Raw genomic sequence first — 23,333 nt, forward strand, 5'->3', positions numbered from 1 at the left:
AAGTTGCTGGGACCATGCAACTGTCAGGTCCTGGATGTTCTGTCTCCTGGACAGTATGCTATTATAAATAAACATTTCACTTTTAGCTTGCCAGGGTGGAGTAACAGGATAGCAACACAAATGAACTCTGCCAATTGCCCTGTCTTGGCTTGACTTCAGAAAGAGACCTCTGGAATAATAGCAGTCTGGGTGTGGTTCTGAGGCAGCCATGCTGGGCACCCTCTAGTGGAGGATCTGCTAAAGCATGGGCAGTAGGAGATCCCCTCCTCCCAGGGTGCAGGGAGCTCCAGTGAGCAGCGGTGTGTCACACAGCAGAGATTAATCAGCCAGCAAGGAGCCAGAAAGGAGACAACAGCACTTTCACCCATCACTGAACTCAGACACCTTCTAATGGTGAAAAGGAGAGATAGCTTTTCCATCCACCGCTTCCTAAGATAATAAGCTATTTTATGATACTTACATTTAACCTCTGTTTTACAGTTTGAATATATATAGAGAGAAAGGGCCAAGGTGGCAGATTAAAAAGCAAGCCATGTTTTATAGCCCCTTGGCAGACTCAGACTGAAGCATCCAGAGAGCAACTAACTGGACAGCTTGCAGAGGAGCTGCAGACAGTCATTGCCCCTAAGCACGCAGGAACAAATAAATACCTCCCTAGTGACACTATGGAAGAATACCACCCTCCTGCTTACGAGAACTTCCTTTGGTTTTGAGGAAGAATCCTACAGAGAAGATCTGCAACATGGGGAGATTCTCACACCCAGGAGATGCTCACACCCAGGAGATGCTCACACCCAGGAGATGCTCACACCCAGGAGATGATCACACCCAGGAGATGCTCACACCCAGGAGATGCTCACACCCAGGAGATGATCACACCCAGGAGATGATCACACCCAGGAGATGATCACACCCAGGAGATGCTCACACCCAGGAGATGTTCATACCCAGGAGATGATCACACCCAGGAGATGTTCACACCCAGGAGATGCTCACACCCAGGAGATGCTCACACCCAGGAGATGCTCACACCCAGGAGATGATCACACCCAGGAGATGATCACACCCAGGAGATGCTCATACCCACCGACAATCTCACTCGGCTCCTTGTTATAAAGCTTCTTGTTCCAGTACAGAAGTCTGAGGAGGGGAAAGGAAACCAGGAGAACAAGGCAAATTCCCAGGAACATGTGTGCTGTGAAGCCAGCAAAGTCCAGGCCCTGGAGGAGGAAAGGAAAGATATGGGGGCCTTGAGGGAGACTGAGGCAGGGTGTGGACTGGACACACAGGGGGGCTCTGGTGATCTTGGGACAAGGGTCCTGCAACCAAACATTGATACTTTGTAACTTTGAAATGGTTAAAGGCTTTTGTTGCAGCTGTTTTGGGTTTGGTTTTCGGTTTTTCTCTTTGAGACAAGGTTTCTCTGTGTCACTCTGCCTATCCTGGAACCCCACCTCCAACCCCCTCTGTAGACCAGGCTAGTCACAAATTCACAAGAATCTGCCTACCTCTGCCTCCCAAGTGCTGGGATGAAAGGCATGTGCCACCATTGCCTGGCTACTTAAAGCCTTTTTATACATCTTGTGTTTTTGAAAAGCCAATGCTTACATGAATTACAAGCCATCTTAGAGGGAAATAGAAATAGAGTATTGTAACTAGCTGCAGACTAGGCTTAGTTTGCTTTCATGGGGTTAAGGGGTTGACCCATGATGAAGAGAGGTCAAAACACTGAATAATGGTATTTAATGGCTATTTTTTTTAAATATTTGACTAAAGTACCTACTGTGATTGGAAGGAACAATCTCGGGCTGGAATCTGCAATCTTTCCATTTGCTGGCTACTACTGTGTCTACACAGAGCTCTGGAATTGCTACAAGGTTCCTAGAGAGGCAGCCTCTCCCTTCCTTCCTGCTCTCTGCCTGCCTATGGGGCTCTGTGTCATGGTCATCAGTGGAGTGTGCTTCATATTGGTAAAAATCACCCCTAGGTTAATTTGTTAGAGAATAAGTCAACAACAATCTTTATTAATTTTGCTCTTCAGTTTATTTTGTTATTTTATGTGTATTTTTAAGCAAATATGTTCAGCATCTATTGAGCCCCAGTAGGAGAGATGGAGCCTTGAAAATGATAATGTATGAGAATTTAAGCAGCATCCATAAATAGCTACTGCCTTAAAGGGGGGGTGTCAAGGATACTATAGTACTGTGAGGCATTGGGACCTCAGAGATTGAAGGATCTTGGCAGTAAGGATATGGTCACAGAGGACACAGCAGTCCAGCTATGCCATGAGACAGGCTCACCCAGGGAAACGATATAAAGGCCCACATGCTTTCAGTAATCCACTGTAAGGGGGGCAAGTTCCAACACCTCTCAGCATATAAATATAGAGCTAGAGATAGATGAGATAGATAGATATAGATATAGATGAGATAGATTTATATCAGGCTAATTGCAACAACCTCCCATGTATTTATCTATAGAATTCATACCCCAAATGTCTGATTGAAAAATAGTTGTATCTTAGGTGTTCATGAGAATGTTTTTGTTTCCTTTAAAACTAGAAGAAGAAAAATGAGCTTGGGAGTGGTAGAGAAATGGATCTGACTGCTTTTGAAGAAGATCCAGACTCCCCCCACTCCCCGCACCAACATGATAGCTCACAACTATCCAGTCATAGGTGATATAATGTTATCTTCTGTCTGGGGGGTTGGAAACCCTCTTCTAACCTCTGAGGGCACCAGGCATGCATACGCTACACAGACATACATGCAGGCGAAAAACACCCATACAATAAAATAAAAAGTAAAAAACATTAAAACTTCTAGTAACCTGAGAAAACTACTTAAATATACCAGTCTACTTACCTTTAAATCATCCAGGTCATAAAACATAATTATTAGTTTTAGGAAAAAATAGCCTGAGGAGACAGGAGTTCTGTATCCTGAGTAATTCTGGATCTGTTCATAATGTAAGCACCAATGTTTTGTCCCATTAGAAATGGTGGGACGCCAGGCAGTGGTAGCGCACACCTTTAATTCCAGCACTTGGGAGGCAGAGGCAGGTGGATTTCTGAGTTCGAGGCTAGCCTGATCTACAGTGAGTTCCAGGACAGCCAGGGCTCCACAGAGAAACCCTGTCTCGAAAAACCAAAAAAAGGAAAAGAAATGGTGGGACAACAGGAGAATGGAGCAATGAATGGAAAGCTGCAAAGGATGTAAAGTTAAGGAGAGCCTGGGAGACAGAACAGCAAAGCAACAGCACCAAGCAGACGTTTCCAGGCAAGCTTTACAGATGAGTTTATTAAGCAACAGAAAGGAAGATCAGAAGCACCCGAACTGATAATTTTAGAAACAACAAGGGCAGATGCACTGTGCCCTGGGATGCTGATGAGTTCTTTGAGCCTATTAGACATATGTGTCTGGAACTTCTTACCTCTATTATAACCCTTTGTAATTTCCTAGACATTTCTCCTTGATGTTCTCAGTGACAAAACCACCTCCCATCCCATTAATGTCAACACAGCCCCTAAATGCAGCCCTTTTATCTTGTAGAGTGCCTCTGATGATTTTTCTCTCCTAAACTACGTATGACTAATAGTGCATGCTGTGACCAGGTGACAGCAAGAACCTGGGTTCACAGTACTCAGTAAAGGATGCTGCATAGAGTGCTCCGTTGAGTTTACATTTCCTGAAATCGACCCTGCTGTCCTGTTACTTACCATTTTTCTCAACTCCTGATTGGAAACAATGATAACATTTGGCGGGTCCCCAATGGCAGTGGCAGCTCCTCCAATGTTTGTGAAGATCACTTCTGCAATGAGGACTTGTCTTGGATCAAGATTGAGCACCTCACATAACCTACCGTGAATGTAAGACAGTGATAAGGCCTGTCGACAAGCTAAACTTTTAAAGTATTTACTTGTACAGGAAGGCACATTGAGGGGCACACACACACACACAGGCAATGCAGGGAGTGAACATCAGCATTTACATCTTCAGATATCACAAATTACAAGGATTCTTCTAAGTTCACACACCACAGTCTGAGCTATCCATGTGATGCTATGCCTTCTGCCTGTTCCCACAGCCCTGAGAGAGAGGGTGCTGAGCTCCATGTGTAGGCCCACAGGAGAGGACAGGGCCTGGAGCAGATGAATGGACATTGGCTATCAGATGCCTTCAGTCAAAAGAGTGGTGGGCAATCAAAAATCACCAGCAATAAAACAACACTAAGCCTGCTGACTTAGACCCTTATCTGCCCTCCCTTTTCTGCAGAGATTTTAAACTAACTCTCTCTCTTCTCTCTCTCTCTCTCTCTCTCTCTCTCTCTCTCTCTCTCTCTCTCTCTCTCTCTCTCCCCTCTCTCTCCCCTCCTTACTTGAATTATTGCCTAAATTACATCTTCCTTGGTTGTGGGTTAGCTGCATGATATTTGTCTTGGAATCTTTGGAAGTCCTAGGCCCTGATCTGCTGAAGACTAAACTCTATGAACAGGATGATGATGAAAATGTGGGAAATCATGAGCAAAAACTCTTGGTACCCTAGCTAGCAATCTGCACAAATCTCTTGCCTATATTCCCTATGACAGTCTATGTCCTGGAAAGCAAGGCTCATGTCTTCAAACTTCTGGTGGTATGTTTGCCCTGTGCTGTCACCTGTACCTGTCTATATTCTACAGTCACACAAACCAGACCTGGCTGGGCTGGAATTCAGTAAGCTGGAGTCTAGGAAGGGATGGATACTATCCCTCAACTTTTTGTAGATATAAGGAAGGAAACTTGAAACCAGGTGGTAGAACCAGAAGATGCATATATCTCCAACAAATACACATCATCTCCAATCTTGGCCTTAATTTCAATGTTGGAAGTGTTCTACACACCTTATGGTGACAGGGGTAAAAAGGAGCATCGTAGTGACATTATCTAAGAAGGCAGAAAGGATGGCAGCCATGAGACAAAGCATGATGATCATGGCCCACACTCTTCCTCGAGAAAGTTGGTATGCCTAGGACACATACAAGAAAGAACAAGCGAGAATCAGAACATCTGTACAATAAAAGCTGTGTTTTCACTAACGACTCCAAGATATGGAGAGCAAAATATAGTCTCATTCAGAATTTTCACAGTTTTGTTGTAGAAATTAGTTTTTAAAAAGAAATTTTCAATTCCAAAACTGAAGTTAAGGTCAGCACCAAGCCTCTGCATTAGTAGAGTGTGCCAAGGTCTCCTCATCTACTAGGGTACGGCAAGATCGGCCCCTTATCCGCTATGCATGGAAGGTTCAGTTCAAACCTTCAGACCCATTGACAGATGGTCCAGGGTTCTGGTTAAAATGCAAAGTCCAACCATGATGAGTTACCGCGTCATACCTGTTAGAATGACTTTCATGTTAAAAGATGAAAGGTAACAGAGCTGGTAATGTGTGTCAGTGGTAGAGTGTTTGGTTAGCATGCACAGGATCCAGGGTTCAATCCCCAGCACCACCTAAGCCAGTGTGGTGGCTCAGGTCTGCCATACCAGCAGTGAGGAGATGGAGGTCAGCCCTCTTCCGTAATACAGTGAGGCTGAGGCAAGACTGTGTTAAAGGAAACCCTGTTTTAAAAGCAGAAAGGAGGTTGGGTGAAAGAGACCAAGCATGGGAGAAGATTAGGAGAAAGGGGATCTTTCTAGACTGATATAAAATTAGTACATTATAGAAATTAAGACAGATGTGTTCCAAAGAACTAAAAGGATAACCACAGGCAGCAAATGTATATGGTGAAGGGGTGAACACCTGCGCCATGTTTTTTAGAGAACTCTTCCAAGATATGGAACCAACCTAAGTGTTTGTCAGCAAGTGAATAAAGACACCATGTTCATAAACATGAAATACTATTTCCCCGTGCAATCCTTACACTTTCAGCTATTATTAAATACCATTTGTATTACCATTACTTTCAGCTATTATTTAATAGCTGAAAGTGTAATATAATATAATATTAAAGTATAACGATATAATAGCTGGGGGGCATTATTTTAAGTGTAATAAGCCAGGCATATATATACAAAGAACATATAATTTCATTCTATGTGGAATTCAAGAAAACTGACCCCACAGAAGTAGGTGGGAGAGAATAGAGACCCTGGTTCAAGGTGCAGTAAAAAGGGCTGGATTTAGAGAACTTCCGCACAAGCAGGGTGACTGGTGCATATTTCACAATAACTTAAAAAGTAAATTTTAAGCTGGGTATAGTGGCTTACAACTTTAATCCCAATACTTGGTCGTATCTCTGAGAGTTGAGACCAGCCTACTCTACATAATGAGTTCTAGGACAGCTAGGGCTATGTAGAGAAACTTCATCTCAAAAACAAAAACAAAGAAAGTAAATTTCAAATATGTTACCATAAAAAAATGATTGTAAAAATATGATAGTTATCTTGATTTAAACATGACACTCTCTATGCATATGCATTGAAACATCATATTATATTTTCCAAACATATATGATTACCATTTGTCAACCAAATAATAATAATTGTAATTTAAAAAATAAGACCTTTAACATGTTAGCCCAATGATGAGATATGTACTGAGCATATGCAAGGCCCTTTGTTCAATCCCAATTAAAATATCATCCATACAAGTTTAAAACAACAGCAACAACAAAAACAAAAGTGATTTCCCCAAATTTAAAAATCAGGACTATGCAGGTCTAGAAAGTAAACATTGAAACTATGTCTCCAAAAGGCAATGCCAGCAGAGGCTGATGGTTTGACCTATTCAGACTTTTAAATTAGGTTTTGATGTGTAGCCCTAGCCAGCTAATTCAAACACTGTTACACAAATGCTTAAGGGCAGAAATTTTTGCCCTGAATTTCCTCTTCATTTTCTTATGGAAAAGCTGGAAGTGTTGCCTTCACATCATGCTTAGCATAGCAATTATCCCCAGGCCTCCTGAAGCCATTTTGAAAGAAATATGGAATTTTAAATATTTTAATTGCCTAAATATATAATATTAGGATAATAAATAGTATTATTCAATTAATTAATATTGTTAATTATGTATTGCATTTATAGTTATATTGCTTTAAATATATATAAATATGTTTACATTTATTTATTTATTTATTTATTTATTTATTTTATTTAGTGTATGGCCAGCAAGTGCAATACTATACCTACCTTTACAGCACAGTAATCAAAAAATCCTGTTTCTGAAAATACGGCTACTAAGATCATCTATAAAGAAAAAAAAAGTAGACAGCGAAGACTTTTAGCAAAATACCACATTGGAACGATGCAAAGTGACCCATCCTGAGTTTGGACTCTGGCTCCTGACAGCTGAGTATCATGGGCTGCTCTGTCTTGCTGGCTGTCCAGTACTTCCATTATCCGCATATGAACTCCCTGAGTGGAAACTCTTACAGACCGTCTTGTGTACATATTAATACCCAAGGCATTGTTATGTTTTCAACCCCTCTAATCCTGACAACAAATATCAAATGCCATCGTCACTCTGTTTTATAGATCAAAGAGACCGATGGCTTAATCAGCCTTGAAGCTAGAAGCAGGGAGAGCCATGGTCCAAAAGTGACCATTGTACCCAATTGTCCCCATAAGCAGCACTCAGACATTGAATAGGTTTAAAGTTGTATCAGATTTTCATTTATAAAACAATGGAACCGATTTTTTTCCTTACAACTTCGATGACCAGGGACAAGCCAGACCACTGGTACTGAAACAGTTGTCCTCCAATCCTGTGTGCACCAAGAATGTTTCTACTGATGACAATTGAGGAAAACAGCTGCCCCGTGGGCTAACAAAAATAGTGCCCCGTTTATTCTGTGCTTAATCATCTAGAAATTCCAGCAAGCCTGGACTTGCTACAAGGTTTCCTATTTGCCAAGAAGTGGAATAGCATTCCATTTATTCATTTATTTTAAACTTGCAGGTATCTGATATGGCTCCATTTTGAATTCAGTTCCTCAAACCCTATCTTCTTCCCAAGGCCCACACAGAGACTGCATCCTCCATGGAGTTTAAGACCACAGCACAGTCCTGCCTTTCTACCCTTCACCCACATTGCTACCTGTTAAATTTGGAATGGGTAAGCGCAGGTTCAAGCCTTCAATTAACAACAGAAAGCTGTGCTTGACTTACCACTCTGCACTTCAAGTTTCTCACTTTACCTCTGGGTGTCCTTTATTGTGTGAGGTCGCTGTGAGAGTTATATGAAGTTATATAAAGTAGTTGGGTTACCCACAGAAGGAGATACAGAGACAAAGTGTGGAGCAGAGTCTGAAGGAAAGACCATTCAGATACTGCCACACCTAGGTATCCATCCCATATACAGTTACAAAACCCAGACACTGTTGTGGATGCTCACAAGTGCTGGCTGACAGGAGCCGGATATAGCTGATACTTGGGACGTTCTGCTAGTGCATGACAAATACAGACAAGGAATCTCTCAGCCAGCCATTGACCTGAGCACAGGGTCCCCAATGGATGAGATAGAGAAAGGACCCAAGGAGCTGAAGGGGTTTGTAGTGCCATAGGAGGAACAACAATATGAGTCACCAAGTACTCCCAGAGCTCCCAGGGATAACCAATGAGTACACTTGGAGTTACCCATGGTCCCAGACACATCGACTGCAGAGAATGACCTTGTTGGACACCAAATGGGGGAGAGGCCCTTGGTCCTGGAAAGACTTGATACCGTAGTGTAGAGGAATACCAGGACAAGAAACCGGGGGTGGGTTGATTGGGGAAGGGGAGATGGCTTACGGGATTTGGGGGGGAGGGGTGAACCAAGAAAGGGAACAACATTTGAGGTATAAATAAAGAATTTTTTAAATGACAAAAAAAAAATATATATATATAATATATATATAATATATATATTATATATAATATATATTATATATAATATATATAATATATAATATATATAATATATAATATATATAATATATATATAATATATAATATATATATAATATATATATAAAGTAGCTGTGTTGGTAGGCCCAATATACTTGAAATAAACTGTATGAAACACAAAGACGCCCAAATCTGCTTTAACTAAGCACTACCTTTATCTAGAACAGCTTCCTGACTCAGCAGCCCCCTGTGGGGCTGTTTGTAGCATGCTGAACATGTGAACATAAGTAGCCACATGTGGGTGATAGCTTGTGTGGCCTTCTCTTGTTATGGGGAGCCATTCTGTCGTTGTCGAATAGAACAGGGACTTGGGCCAAGCAGTACCAGAAAATAAGGAAGACCCACTCTGTGCACTGCCATTATAGGATCAGAAGCATAGATGATCTAAGTGGCTGCTGGAGCAATTTTAATTGAGAAAAAGGAATATCAGACCATTTTTATAGGCTGAATTCTGTCCCTCCTCCTCAAAATGTATATGTTGGACTACTAACTGCCGGTGCCTAAAAATATGCTGCACCCAGAGACAGGACTTTTAAGCATTACAATGAGATCATTAGGGTAGACCTTCATTGAATTTGACAGCTGACTTTATAATGAGATCATCAAGGTGGAACTTAATTGAGTATGACAGCGGCCTGATAAGAACGAGGATACAGGCATACGGAGAGTTAGACAGCCAAGGAGGAGTCTCAGTAGAACTCCCTGCTGATACTTCGATTTCAGATACCAGCTTCTTTAACTGTGAGAGATAGATTTTCATTTGCCAGAGCACCATATATATCATGCTTTGTTATAGCAGTTCTAGCAAACTGCTACACCATTTGCTTAACTTTTTAGAAAATAGTATGTTAAAGACATACGATTCCCTTCTTCTCTCCAGATGACCAAGCCCTATGTATTTCTCAGTACCCAACAGTTGTTGGCTCCTCTGAAACCTGAGTCCAGAGCTCTGTTCCACCTTCCCATTCAAAGAGGATGACGGCTCTGCAACCTTTTGGAACCTAGAGCTGACTCCAGCACCTCCTGGTGACCGGTACTCTACAAAGTGGGCCTCCTGGTGCAGTGTAGGTGAAACATGCAGACCTTGTTAAGAGAATGACCCAAGAACATATGATCATTCCCACTTTGGTCCAGGGCCTTGCCAAACCTCATTTAGTTCTGGCTTAACTGGCTCACAGGTCATGCCCTATGCTAATCCTCTGCGAGTTATCTTTCCTTCCTACAAGCTGACCTAGCAATGTTCCTCACAGCTTACCAATGTGATAAACTGACAAGCACAGAACTTACTATTACTTAGGGACATTTTTCTTTATATAATTAAAATCACTCTCCCAATCACTAAAATTGTTCCAGGGTTCATGTATTTGAAGTGTGTCATATTTTTATCTTAAGGGTAATAACTCAAATAAATTGCTAACTTTTGGAAATAATGATGCCACTTCATTGTTCAAAAGTCTTAGAGATGACTTCATCTCAGTTTATCTCAGACCAAAACCAGTCATTCCCTCCTCCCTGGGAAAAATGAGTTAGACCTGTATTAACACTTCTCAATCAAGCCCTAACTGTCAAGAGATACGCCTTCGTGACTGTAATGATAGGATCAGCAACTGTGGAATTGTGAAGGGCCCAGACTTGGAGCATATCCTGCTGGGAAGACTGTAATTACCATGCCAAACAGCAGGGCCAGTGTCTCAAAATCAATCCACTCCACCACTTGGGTCAGGCTGGGTCTCTGCAATCAAAGCACAAATTTGCCAATTAATCCTGTGCATCAACCTACTGAGCAAAGCTCTAAAAAATGGGCTGCCCTTCCTGCAAGCGCACATATTGGGCCAAAGATGGAAACACTGCATCCACTTGCCTTTGAAATTGAATTATATCACACTGCTGAACAACACTCATCACCCAGTGCAGCTGTCACATCCAAAGTATTCATGAAAAAAGGGAGGGGTGTCATCCTGGAAGCTCTGGGAAGGATTATTGCCTGGATTGCTGGTTTGGTCTTCCTCAGCAGGGTGGTATGATTGAAGGCTGTCTGTTCTACTCTCCAAGTACCATTAGAACAAAGAGGGAACTGAGGGACTGCTAGGACCTAGCCTGCCTGCCTGGGAAAGGGCAGTTCACTGAGTGCCCAGGGGGCTTCTTGATGCATGTGCCTGCTACAAGCCAAGAGCAATCCAAATGAAATAGACTATTTGAACCATACTTATGAGAACAAATGCAGGACTCAGAGACTCGGAGGCTGTTAGCACTCCTTTCTAGGCTCTGCCCAACAGTTACCTAGCAATAGACAGGTAGGGGACTGTTTGGCCTCTGTTTGTTCTCCCCTCTCCTCTCTCCCCTTCCCCCCTTCCCTTTCCCCCCTCTCTCTCATTCTCTCTCCCTCCCTCCTGCTCTCTCATTCTCTCTCTTTCTCTCTCTCCCTCTCTCTCCCTCCCTCTCCCTTCCTCCCCCTCTCTCATTCTCTCTCTCCCTCCCTCCCTCTCTCTCATTCTCTCTCTTTCCCTTTCCCTCCCTCCTTTCCTCTCCCTCCCTCTCTTTCCCTCCCTCCCTCTCCCTCTCTCCCTCCCTCCTAGCCTCTATGCTCTTCTCAGCTCCCCTTTCCAAGCCCTAATAAACTCTATTCTGTACGAGACCTGGAGTATGACTGGTACCTCAGGAGGGGCGATATGCCTCAACATGGGCCCCTGAGGCACCACCACACCATACCACTCTGTACAAAACATTTTCATTGGTTTTACAAAACACACCAGAGGCAATCTCACTCCAGCCCAGACAGCAGCCCACATCCACAGACTGCATTCAGCTTGAGCAGCCTCCACTTTCCCATGCTAGCAGTGTCAACTTCTAAGTCAGCCCCTCAAGTCCACACAACCAATACCATCCCTGCATGTTGTAGTTTAACCCTTAGTGCGGCCTGGTGGAGCTGCCAAGCAGAACAAAGTCCTTGCCCTGTGAGATAAGATTGCTCACTAATGAAAGCCCTTGTCAGGTTTACTCTAAAATGGGCATCTTATACAACTCGGCTATCGTGGAAAACAACAGTTGAGAGCTGAGACTCAAGAGTATTGCCTAGCATGCATGAGACCCTGGGTTCCATTCTCACTACTACAAGAAATCAAAAGGTTTTTTAATCCCTAAATTTTAGAATGTGGGAATATTTTCCCTTTCAGGTTAGCATCTGTTTATAGCAAACCCAGACAAGGAGAAATTCTTACAGATGCTTTCAGACTAGTTCTACAATGGCATTTTAAGTTAAGAATATATATCACAAATAACTAACTAAGCACATTTCCCTATATAGGTATTTAAATGATTTAAATGGAGAGGTGAATGGCCTGTCAATAGTTTTTAAAAGGGAAAAAAGTCCTCCAAATGCTAAAGCTGCTTTCAAATCCAGCTCTCTGTGTGGCCAGCTTTGGGGAGGCCCCAAGTAGAGTGCCAGCAACAATTCCCTCTCCATTTCCTAAGAATACTCAGGATCCCTCTTGCCCTTCTTGTAGTCCTCATGTTCCTATCAAGTGGATGCCATTTTTTACATATAGGCATCTGCAGGGCCTATAATGCCACAGAACAAAGCCTCATCCCTGACTGGCCCACCTCCATGGCCCCACACTGGGTAAATGCCTGCCTGAGGAGACTTTCTCCAGCCTAAATGAAGACTACCACACATAGATGAGTATGTGTTTTCACAGTGACAACTTTCTTAAACCACATTTGTCAGCTCATGCCTCTATGAATCATGAGCAAAACTCATGGAAACATCACATAAAACAATTTGAAACCACTAATACACCCTGGGTCTGGCACAGTATCTGGTGGGAAGTCAGCAAATCAAACCCTAACAACTTACATCTCCAACCACAGCCAGTGCTGCCAATGCTGCAAGAGCTCCCAACATGGCTGCCAGGGTTCTGTGAACAATCTGGAAAGGCAGACACAAAAGATGTGTATTAACACATGAGTGCTCCGTGTGCTGTTGGGTATCACAACAATGAACTATGACGACTGTGAGAGTATGCTCGGAGAAGTCTATAGTAATCATTAATTACTTAGCATGTTCTCCTTAGGCAACAGAACCTTTAGTTTAAGGACAGAAATCAGCCCTTTTCAATTACTAAGACTACAACTGCCTCATCTCATTGAGACTTCACCATATAATGGAATCACAAAAGAATTCTCCCTGATTTAGTTATAATCCAGTGGACAGGGAATTACCATATCATTTAACAATTCTACTAGGAATCTGCTAAACACAAATGAAAACATGTATCACACAAAGGCATTAATGCTCTGAACACTTATTCAAAATAGACCAAAACTGGAAATTTCCATGTATCCATTTGTACACTAGAGGGGAGGGGAGGGGAGGGAAGGGGAAGGGAGGAGAGGAGAGGGGAAGGGAGGAGGAGAGAGACAAGGGTTCCAAAAGAAAGTGTTTAAAAACAAGCCAACATCTAGAACTTGGGGTGTGAATATTTTACCTTGTGAGTATTTAGAAGAACAAGAGATTTAACTAAATATAACCTGACTTTAGGGTTCCCTCAGTGGGGAATTTTACTAACTCCAAATTGGTTTCTCTTTCATATTTAACCAGGTCCTGGGCATTTAAATTTTTAAAGATCACAGGTGGGCAGCCTTCTTAATTAAAATGAAGAACGATCTGATTTAAAAATTAATTAAAATGGTCATTTGTAATAGATCTACCAAAACTACATGTGAATTAAAATGAGATGCTAAAAATAAGGAATTGATTTTTTTATTTTAATATTTTTATTTTCTATATTCTTTGTTTACATTCCAAATGATTTCCCCTTTCCCAGATCCCCACTCCCCATATGTCCCATAAACCTTCTTCTCTCCACACATTCCCCAATCACCTCCCTCCTTTTTCTCTGTCCTTATATTCCCCTCCAACTCTTGATCAATCCTTTCCAGGATCAGGACCCTCTCCATGCTTCTTCATGGGAGTCATTTGGTATGCAATTTGTGCCTTGGGTATTCAGAGCTTCTGGGCTAATTAATATCCACTTATCAGAGATTGCATTCCATGTGTATTCTTTTGTGATTGGGTTACCTCACTTAGGATGATATTTTCCAGATCAAACTATTTGCCTAAAAATTTTGTGAATTCATTGTTTCTAATTGCTGAGTAGTATTCAATTGTGTAAATATACCACATTTTCTGTATCTATTCCTCCTTTGAGGGGCATCTGGGTTCTTTCCAGCTTCTGGCTATTATAAATAAGGCTGCTATGAACATAATGGAGCATGTGTCTTTATTGCATGCCGGGGAATCCTTTGGGTATATGCCCAGGAGAGGTATAGCAGGGTCCTCCAGAAGTGTCATGTCCAGTTTTCTGAGGAACCGCCAGACTGATTTCCAAAGTGGTTGTACCATCTTACAGCCCCACCAGCAGTGGAGGAGTGTCCCTCTTTCTCCACATCCTCACCAACACCTGCTGTCTCCTGAGTTTTTGACCTAAGCCATTCTGACTGGTGTAAGGTGAAATCTCAGGGTTGTTTTGATTTGCATTTCCCTGATGACTAATGATGTTGAGCATTTCTTAAGGTGCCTCTCGGCCATCCGAATTTCTTCAGGTGAAAATTCTTTGTTTACATCTGTACCCCATTTTTAATAGGGTTATTTGGTTCCCTGGAGAATAACTTCTTGAGTTCTTTATATATATTTGATATTAGCCCTCTATCAGATGTAGGGTTGGTGAATATCCTTTCCCAATTTGTGGGTTGCCGTTTTGTTCTTTTAACAGTGTCCTTTGCCTTGCAGAAACTTTGTAATTTTATGAGGTCCCATTTGTCAATGCTTGATCTTAGAGCATAAGCTATTGGTGTTCTGTTCAGGAACTTTTCCCCTATGCCCATGTCCTCAAGGGTCTTCCCCAGTTTCTTTTCTGTTAGTTTCAGTGTGTCTGGTCTTCCGTGGAGGTCCTTGATCCACTTGGACTTGATGTTTAGTACCTGGAGATAAGAATGGATCAATTCGCATTCTTCTGCCTGTTGACCTCCAATTGAACCAGCACCATTTGTTGAAAAGGCTATCTTTTTCCCACTGGATGTTTTCAGCTCCTTTGTCAAAGATCAAGTGACCATAGGTGTGTGGATTCATTTCTGGGTCTTCAATTCTATTCCACTGGTCCACTTGTCTGTCACTATCCCAATACCATGCAGTTAACACTATTGCTCTTTAGTATTGCTTGAAGTCAGGGATACTGATTCCCCCAGAATTTCTTTTCTTGTTGAGAATAGTTTTAGTTAGCCTGGGTTTTTTGTTATTCCAGATGAATTTGAGAATCGCTTTTTCTAACTCTGTGAAGAACTGAGTTGGGATTTTGATGGGGATTGCATTGAATCTGTAGATTGCTTTTGGCAAGATGGCCATTTTAACTATATTAATCCTGCCAATCCATGAGCATGGCAGATTTTTCCATTTTCTGAGGTCTGCTTTGATTTCCTTCTTCAGAGACCTGAAGTTCTTGTCATATAGATCTTTCACTTGTTTGGTTAGAGTCACACCAAGATACTTTATATTGTTTGTGGCTATTGTGAAGGGTGTCATTTCCCTAACTTCTTTCTCAGCCTGCTTATCCTTTGAGAATAGGAAGGCAACTGATTTGCTTGAGTTGATTTTATAACCAGCCACTTTGCTGAAGTTGGTTATCAACTGTAGTTCTCTGGTGGAGGTTTTCGGGTCACTTAAGTAGACTATCATGTCATCTGCAGATAGTGATAATTTGACTTCTTCCTTTCCAATTTGTATCCCCTTGACTCCCTTATGGTGTCTAATTGCTCTAGCTAGAACTTCAAGTACTATATTGAAAAGATACGGAGAGAGAGGACAGCCTTGTCTAGTCCCTGATTTTAGTGGGATTGCTTTATGTTTCTCTCCATTTAGTTTGATGTTGGCTACCGGTTTGCTGTTGGCTACCGGTTTGCTGCATATTGCTTTAACAATGTTTAGGTATGGGACTTGAATTCCTGTTTTTTCCAAGACTTTTAGCATGAAAGGATGCTGAATTTTGTCAAATGCTTTTTCTGCATCTAATGAGATGATCATATGTTTTTTTTTTCTTTCAGTTTGTTTATGTAGTGGATTGCATTGATGGATTTCCTTATATTGAACCATCCCTGCATCCCTGGGATGAAGCCTACTTGATCATGGTGGATGATTGTTTTGATGTGTTCTTGGATTCGGTTGGCAAGAAGTTTATTAAGTATCTTTGCATCAATATTCATAAGAGAAATTGGCCTGAAGTTCTCTTTCTTTGTTGGATCTTTGTGTGGTTTTGGTATCAGCATAATTGTGGCTTCATAGAACGAGTTGGGTAGAGTTCCTTCTGTTTCTATTTTGTGGAATAGTTTGAAGAGTATTGGTGTTAGGTCTTCTATGAAGGTCTGATAGAATTCTGCACTGAAGCCATCTGGTCCCGTGCTTTTTTTGGTTGGGAGACTTTCTATGACACTTTTTATTTCTTCAGGCATTATGGGACTGTTTAGATGATCTATCTGATCCTGATTTAGTTTTGGTGTCGGATATCTGTCTAGGAAACTGTCCATTTCCTCCAGATCCTCCAGTTGTGTTGAGTATAGGCTTTTGTAGTAGGATCTAATGATTTTTTGAATTTCCTCAGTACCTGTTGTTATATCTCCCTTTTCATTTCTAAGTTTGTTAATCTGGATACTGTTTCTATGCCCTTCGGTTAGTCTGGCTAAGGGTTTCTCTATCTTGTTGATTTTCTCAAAGAACCAGCTCCTGGTTTTGTTGATTCTTTGTATGGTTCTCTTTGTTTCTACTTGATTGATTTCTGCCCTGAGTTTGATGATTTCCTGCCTTCTGCTCCTCCTGAATGAAATAGCTTCTTTTTGTTCCAGGGCTTTCAGATGTGTCCTTAAGCAGTTAGTGTATGCTCTCTCCATTTTCTTTTTGGAGGCACTCAGGGCTATGAGTTTTCCTCTTAGCACTGCTTTCATTGTGTCCCATAGATTTGGGTATGTTGTGTCTTCATATTCATTAAATTCTAAAAAGTCTTTAATTTATTTCTTTATTTCTTCCTTGACCAATGTATCATTGAGTAGAATATTGTTCAGTTTCCACATGTAGGTGGGTTTTCTGTTGTTTTTGTTGCTATTGAAGACCACTTTTACTCCATAGTGATCTGGTAGGAGGCATGGGATTAGTTTGATCTTCTTATATTTGTTGAGGTCTGTCTTGTGACCAATTATATGATCAATTTTGGACAAGGTACCATGAGGTGCTGAGAAAAAGGTATATTCTTTTGCTTTAGGATAAAATGTTCTATATATATCTGTTAAATCTAATTGGTCCAAAGCTTCAATTAGTTTCACTGTGTCCCTGTTCAGTTTCTGTTTTCCTGATCGGTCCATTGAGGAAAGTGCAGTGTTGAAGTCACTCACAATTATTGTGTTAGGTGCAATGTATGCTTTGAGCTTTAGTAAAGTTTCTTTTATGAATGAGGATGCTTTTGCATTTGGAGCATAGATGTTCAGGACTGAGAGTTCTTCTTGGTGTGTTTTTCCTTTGACCAGCAAGAAGTGTCCCTCAGTGTCTCTTTTGATGACTTTAGGTTGAAAGTCAATTTTATCTGATATTAGAATGGCTACTCTGGCTTGTTTCCTGAGACCATTTCCTTGTAAAATTGTCTTCAAGCCTTTTACTCTAAGGTAGTGTTTGTCTTTGACACTGAGGTGTGTTTCCTGTATGCAGCAAAATGTAGGGTCCTGTTTACGTATCCAGTCAGTTAGTCTATGTATTTTTATTGGGGCATTGAGCCCATTGATGTTAAGAGATATTAAGGAATAGTGATTATTACTTCATGTCATTTTTTATGTTATTTTTATGTTTGAGTGGTTATCTTCTTTTGGGTTTGATGAAAGAAGGTTACTATCTTGCTTTTTCTAGGGTGAAGTTTCCCTCCTTTGTAGAGCTGGGTTTGTGGATAGATATTGGTAAACTTGGTTTTGTCATGAAATATCTTAGTTTCTCCATCTATGGTGATTTAGAGTTTTGCTGGTATTGTAGTTTTGGCTGGCATTTGTGTTCTCTTAGAGTCTGCATGAGATCTGCCCAGGATCTTCTAGCTTTCATAGTCTCAGGTGAGAAGTCTGGTGTGATTCTGATAGGTATTCCTTTATATGATACTTGGCCTTTTTGTCTTACTGCCTTTAATATTCTTTCTTTGTTTAGTACATTTGGGGTTTTGATTATTATATGATGGGAGGTAGTTCTGTTATGGTCCAGTCTGTTTGGAGTTCTGTAGGCTTATTGTATATTCATGGGCATCTCTCTCTTTAGGTTAGGGAAGTTTTCTTCTTCACTCTCATCTATGCCTATAATCCTTAGGTTTGGTCTTCTCATTGTGTCCTGGATTTCCTGGATATTTTGGGTTACAAGCTTTTTGCATTTTGTATTTTCTTTAACTGTTGAGTCCATGGTTTCTATGGTATCTTCAGCATCTGAGATTCTTTCTTCTATCTCTTGTATTCTGTTGTTGATATTTGCATCTATGTCCCCCGATTTCTTCCCAAGGTTTTCTATCTCCAAAGTTGTCTTCCTTTGAGTTTTCTTACTTGTTTCTACTTCTGATTTTAGATCCTGGATGGTTTTGCTTAGCTCCTTCACTTGCTTGTTTATGTTTTCCTGTAATTCTTTAAGAGATTTTTGTGTTTCCTCTTTCATGACCTCAGCCTGGTGACCAAAGTTCTCCTGTATTTCTTTAAGTGATTTTTGCGTTTCCTCCTTATTGGCTTTTGTATTCTCCTGGATTTCTTTCAATGATTTTTGTGTTTCCCTTGTAAGGGCTTCTAACTTTTGATCCATTTTCTCCTGAATTTCTTTAAATATGTCCTTCATGTGTTCCTGTACCAGCATCATAACCAGTGATTTTAAATCCAAATCTTGTTTTTCTGTTGTGATGGGGTATCCAGGACATGCTGTTAAAGGACAATTGGGTTCAGATGCTGCCATATTACCTTGATTTCTGTTAGTGACGTTCCTGCATTTGCCCTTGCCAGCTAGTTCTCACTGGTGTTAGTTGGTCTTGTTGTCAATGCTGGACTCACCAGTGTAAGCTGCCTCTTCCCAGCTGGCCTCTGGTGCACAGCTGACCTCCTGGAGACTGAGTGCCGTGGCCCAGGCTGTTCAGATCCCGAAGCAGATACCTGAAGGTTCCCACCTGGGGCCTGCTGGACTCACCAGAGCACACTGACTCCTCCCAGCCGGCCTCCCAGGTACCCCTCTGGCCTCTTGCAGGGCCTGGAGATGTGGTGTTGCAGCCTAGGCTCCTCTGGATCCTGAAGCGGAGATCTGAAGGCTCCCGCCAGAGGCCTCAGGACTGGAACCTAAGCTCTGCGGGACCGGCCCCACCCGAGCAAGCTGTGTCCTCCCCAGACATCCTGATCTACACAGTGAGTTCCAGACGTTCTGATCTATCTACACAGTGAGTTCCAAGCATCCTGGTCTACAATAATGAGTATCAGCCATTCTGAGCTACACAATGAAACATTGTCTCATTCCCTCTTCCAAAAGATGGGATGAATCAGTGAAAGAAGGGAGAATTGCATGTTCTTATGGTGAAATAAATCAAAGACTCCTGCCGAAACACCGGGGCAGAACATAAGCATTATCTGAGACTGATAAATACCATTAAGTGTTAACCAATGTTAAGATTGTTAGTTTGTATTATGCTTTAGTTAAGTCTTTATTATAAATATCTTGTTAATGTTTTCTGCAAATAATTACAAGCATCAAAAGTGGCGATTTGGCAGGCCCTGCCCTTGTACCTAACAACCTTGAATGCCGACTTGTCAACCTGGCAGCCACTTTACTGGCAACTGGCTACACTGTTAACATGGCAGCCAGCTTTTTCATACACTTTGTAAGCACTCTGCAGACATGTTAGTAGTTGCAGAGGACCCATTAGCACCACAACTGGAGTTACATTTTTGTTGTAAACATTTCAGACAAATTGGTTCTACTAAAACTTGGGGTGTGGAGACAGGGGTATCAGGAGTTCAAGGTAATCATCAGCAACAAAGTGAGAGAAAGGGCAGCCTGGACTACATGAGACCTTATCTCAAAAGGAAAGGAAGAGGAATGAAGAGCTGGCCGAGGGGTTAAGAACAATGACTGCTCTTTCATAGGTCCTGAGTTCAATTCCCAGTATCTCCGTGGTGGCTCACAACCATCTACAACCACAGTCTCATGGGAACAGATGAACTTTTCTAGTGTGCAGATAGATGTACATAAAAACAAAATATCCATATACATAAGATAAATAAATCTTTAAAAAGTAAGAAGGAAGGAAGGAGGGGTCTTTAAGTAGGAGCAGTGCTGACAAATTCTAGATGAGTCTGTTTACCCTGCTCTGAGACTGATACACACACAGACATTCATCTACATAAATTTCTTCTCTAATTGGTGCAAACACCTTTGTCACATCCCCTCTCTGACTGCTTCCCTCAATTTTCCAGGCAGCTGGAAGGCCCTCTTGCCCTGTATGACTCCTAGAGTTGCAACATTAAGCCAAATGAAAGCTTTCTCCCAAATGGCCTTTTTATAACTATGTTTGATCTATATCATTAGCAGAGCAGGCTGAGCCAGGGACATGAAGAGGCAGATGTAGCAGCAACCGTAAAGGTGGTGGCTGTGGTAGAGGTGGTGATTACAGCAGTAATGGTGATTTGAGTGAGGATGAAGGCCAGAGAGCAGCCATTATGGAAACAAGGAGCAGAAAGAAGCATTGGGGAAAACGGGGGCCAGTCGAGTCAGAGCAATGGTAAGAGAAGGAGGAGACTGAAGCTAAAGAAAGAAGGCTGTGAAGAGGCAGAGAAGAGAAGGGTGGTCTCTGGTTACTAAGAGTTCTTGGGAGTGGCCAAGCATGAAGAGATAAAGGCTAGAGAACTGTCCCATGGGCCACTGTGAGAGGCTGAGGGTCCTGACAGTGCAAGGCCTGAAATCTGTACCACCGGCTATCCAAGACTCTACCATTGGTTGCTATCCAACAAACGATGCCAAAATCCAAATCTCGTTTGAGACTAGTACTGGTTGCTTGCTGCTGGCTGCCTCTGACCCTGGCTCTTGTTGAAAACTGAGGACTACACTAGCTGTAAAGTTCCAGGGATGCTAGGGTTTATAGCCTCAGCACGAAGCCTCCATGTATCTCACACAGAGCTGGAAACATCTCCTACAGACTTGAATTGTTGTCTGATGCCTTTACTTGTTGAGATCCGTACCAAACCAAAGCTTTTTCAGAGGCCTCGATGAAAAGACAAAGCCTAGCTCTGTGTCCTTGTCCAAAGGAAGACTTAGCAAGAGCCAGTCTGGAGCTGGGACTAGGATCTCAAAGGGATTAAGGTTCCTGTGAATTTCTTTTCCCCCTAAAGAGACTAGAGTTATCAGTCACAGAGCCATGTGCTCAGTCTCTGATGCCCTGGAGATATTCTATATTCTCTTTGAGCAACATTGCTTGACTCAATTTATGGTGGCTTGATCCCATTTCTCCCATTAAAACTGTATATAAGATGTTGTGCTTCTTAATAAACTTACTTGGTATCAGTTAGAGCTTATGCAAGACCTCTAAGCCCCAAAATTTTCTATCTTCTTATATTCTCATCTCTTGGTCGTCATCCCCTTAGGACCCAGTCACTAAAGAACAACTCATGGGTCCAGGTCATTTCACTTTAGAGATTAGAGCTATAAACCTAATTTGTTAGTAGTCACTAGACTTGGGCACCTAAAAACCTTTGACTGTCAGCACTGGAAGAGGATCTCCTCACCTACTACAATGTATACCCTAGTATAAAAGGACCTTAACAGTTGTTCATAATAACAGTGCTTTTCTGAGACCTGCAGGCCTCATATGTAGTACCCAAAGGGATGTAAAAACAGCTCTGCAGACTTAAAAACCCTGCATCCTATGCAGAGCAGAGCCTGGAAAATTACAGCAAAGTCAATAGTAAGCCATTCAGAGACACTTCCTAATATACTAAAACATGAAGTGGTCCAAAGCAGAGTGCTACAAAGGTTAAAAAAAAATCAATAAAATATGTGACAAAGACGTTGAGGCAGAACTAAAGATCTCGAACAGCTAATAGACGAAATAAGAAGATAATATATAACTTCTACATTATAAATACAGGGACTCACCTGCTACATTAAAGAGGGCAGATGTGCCTAAGGAGCTTGGGTAATTGGACCATATACATGAGTTCATGTAGGAATATAGAACTGTAATGCTCTGGGAGTGAATTCTGAAAAACTGGACTGGGAGGTATTGTGTATAAGGGCTTTAAAATAGAGAAGGGATGCACTGGGGTAGTGTCTGGAATGTGGGATTCTGACTAATGGAGATCAGGCACTGGACCATGAAACTGAATGACTAGGATACTCAGTTCTGGAACATGGAACTCTGAGTAGTGATGGGGTTTGCCTGCTGGAACATGGACTTGTGAGGGGTTGGGGCTGACACTGCTGTAAGAGATTGAGACCAGTGCTGGAACGTGGAACAGTGAGGAATAGCAGTAGTTCTGGACCATAGAGCTGTGACAGATACTGGTGGGTTCTAGATCTTGGAGCTATGATGGATAATGGTAGATTCTAGAACATGGAGATGTGAGGGATATGAGTGGATGCTAGAACATGGAGCAGGAAAGGAGGAAGGTTCCAGAACCTGTAAATGGCTGGGTAGCTTTGGTAACAGTTGCCTCTGAAGTGTGAGGTTGCCTCATAAGACACTAATTACCTTCCCCTGTCCTTTTCTCTCCAAAGCAGTTGTATTAGGTTGCAGCCACATGAAATCCCTAGTCTACTGTGTCTGTCACTTCAAGAGGCTACTTTTCTGTCCTGGTATGTCATCAGGTTTTGGTCTTTATGCTTGTTGATCTATCTTTTATCTAATATGTCTCATAACAAAACTCCTCATACACTATATGATGAATAGAGAATACATATTCAAAAATTCAAATACTTTCCTTTTAGGTTCTGCCTTCCAAATTATGTGTTAATTCTCTTGCCTGACTATATTTTCTAGAGTCATAGATCCTCGAATTTCTATGCACTGCAAGAAATGATCTGCTGTAGTTGTTGAACATATAAAACCTCTCAGCTGTGGTTTCAGAACAGAAACAGTAAAACCATGTAAACAAGGTCACACAATTGTAAACTGTATACATGGGCATGTTCCCTGGCCAACCACAGGCTTTCACTAACCCTGCATCACCTGAAAGGAGAGATTGCATAGATCATTAAAAAAAAGTGTCTTGAATCTTTCAATACAAAGTTCTTGAGATATATCATAAATGTATCAATAAAAGCTTAGGTGTGGAGCTGAATGGGAAAGTATATGGCTATGATTCTAGTTTTGCAGAATCACAAAAAGT

At 41.7% G+C, this 23,333-nt stretch overlaps 1 protein-coding gene across 2 annotated transcripts in view; it reads right to left on the reverse strand.

Annotated features, from left to right (window-relative positions):
* Oca2 (OCA2 melanosomal transmembrane protein) overlaps positions 1-23,333 on the reverse strand; it is a 301,441-nt gene that overhangs the window by 216,900 nt on the left and 61,208 nt on the right. For both annotated transcript variants that reach the window (XM_052161541.1, XM_052161535.1), the window contains exons 9-14: positions 12,772-12,843; positions 10,585-10,650; positions 7,161-7,217; positions 4,879-5,003; positions 3,719-3,857; positions 1,088-1,220 (exon numbers count right to left, since the gene is read on the reverse strand). In XM_052161541.1, coding sequence (XP_052017501.1) covers positions 1,088-1,220; positions 3,719-3,857; positions 4,879-5,003; positions 7,161-7,217; positions 10,585-10,650; positions 12,772-12,843 — 592 coding nt within the window. The remainder of the gene's footprint in view (positions 1-1,087; positions 1,221-3,718; positions 3,858-4,878; positions 5,004-7,160; positions 7,218-10,584; positions 10,651-12,771; positions 12,844-23,333) is intronic.

This window comes from Apodemus sylvaticus, chromosome 1 (genome assembly GCF_947179515.1).
Source record: "Apodemus sylvaticus chromosome 1, mApoSyl1.1, whole genome shotgun sequence".
Classification (NCBI taxonomy): Eukaryota; Metazoa; Chordata; class Mammalia; order Rodentia; family Muridae; genus Apodemus; species Apodemus sylvaticus.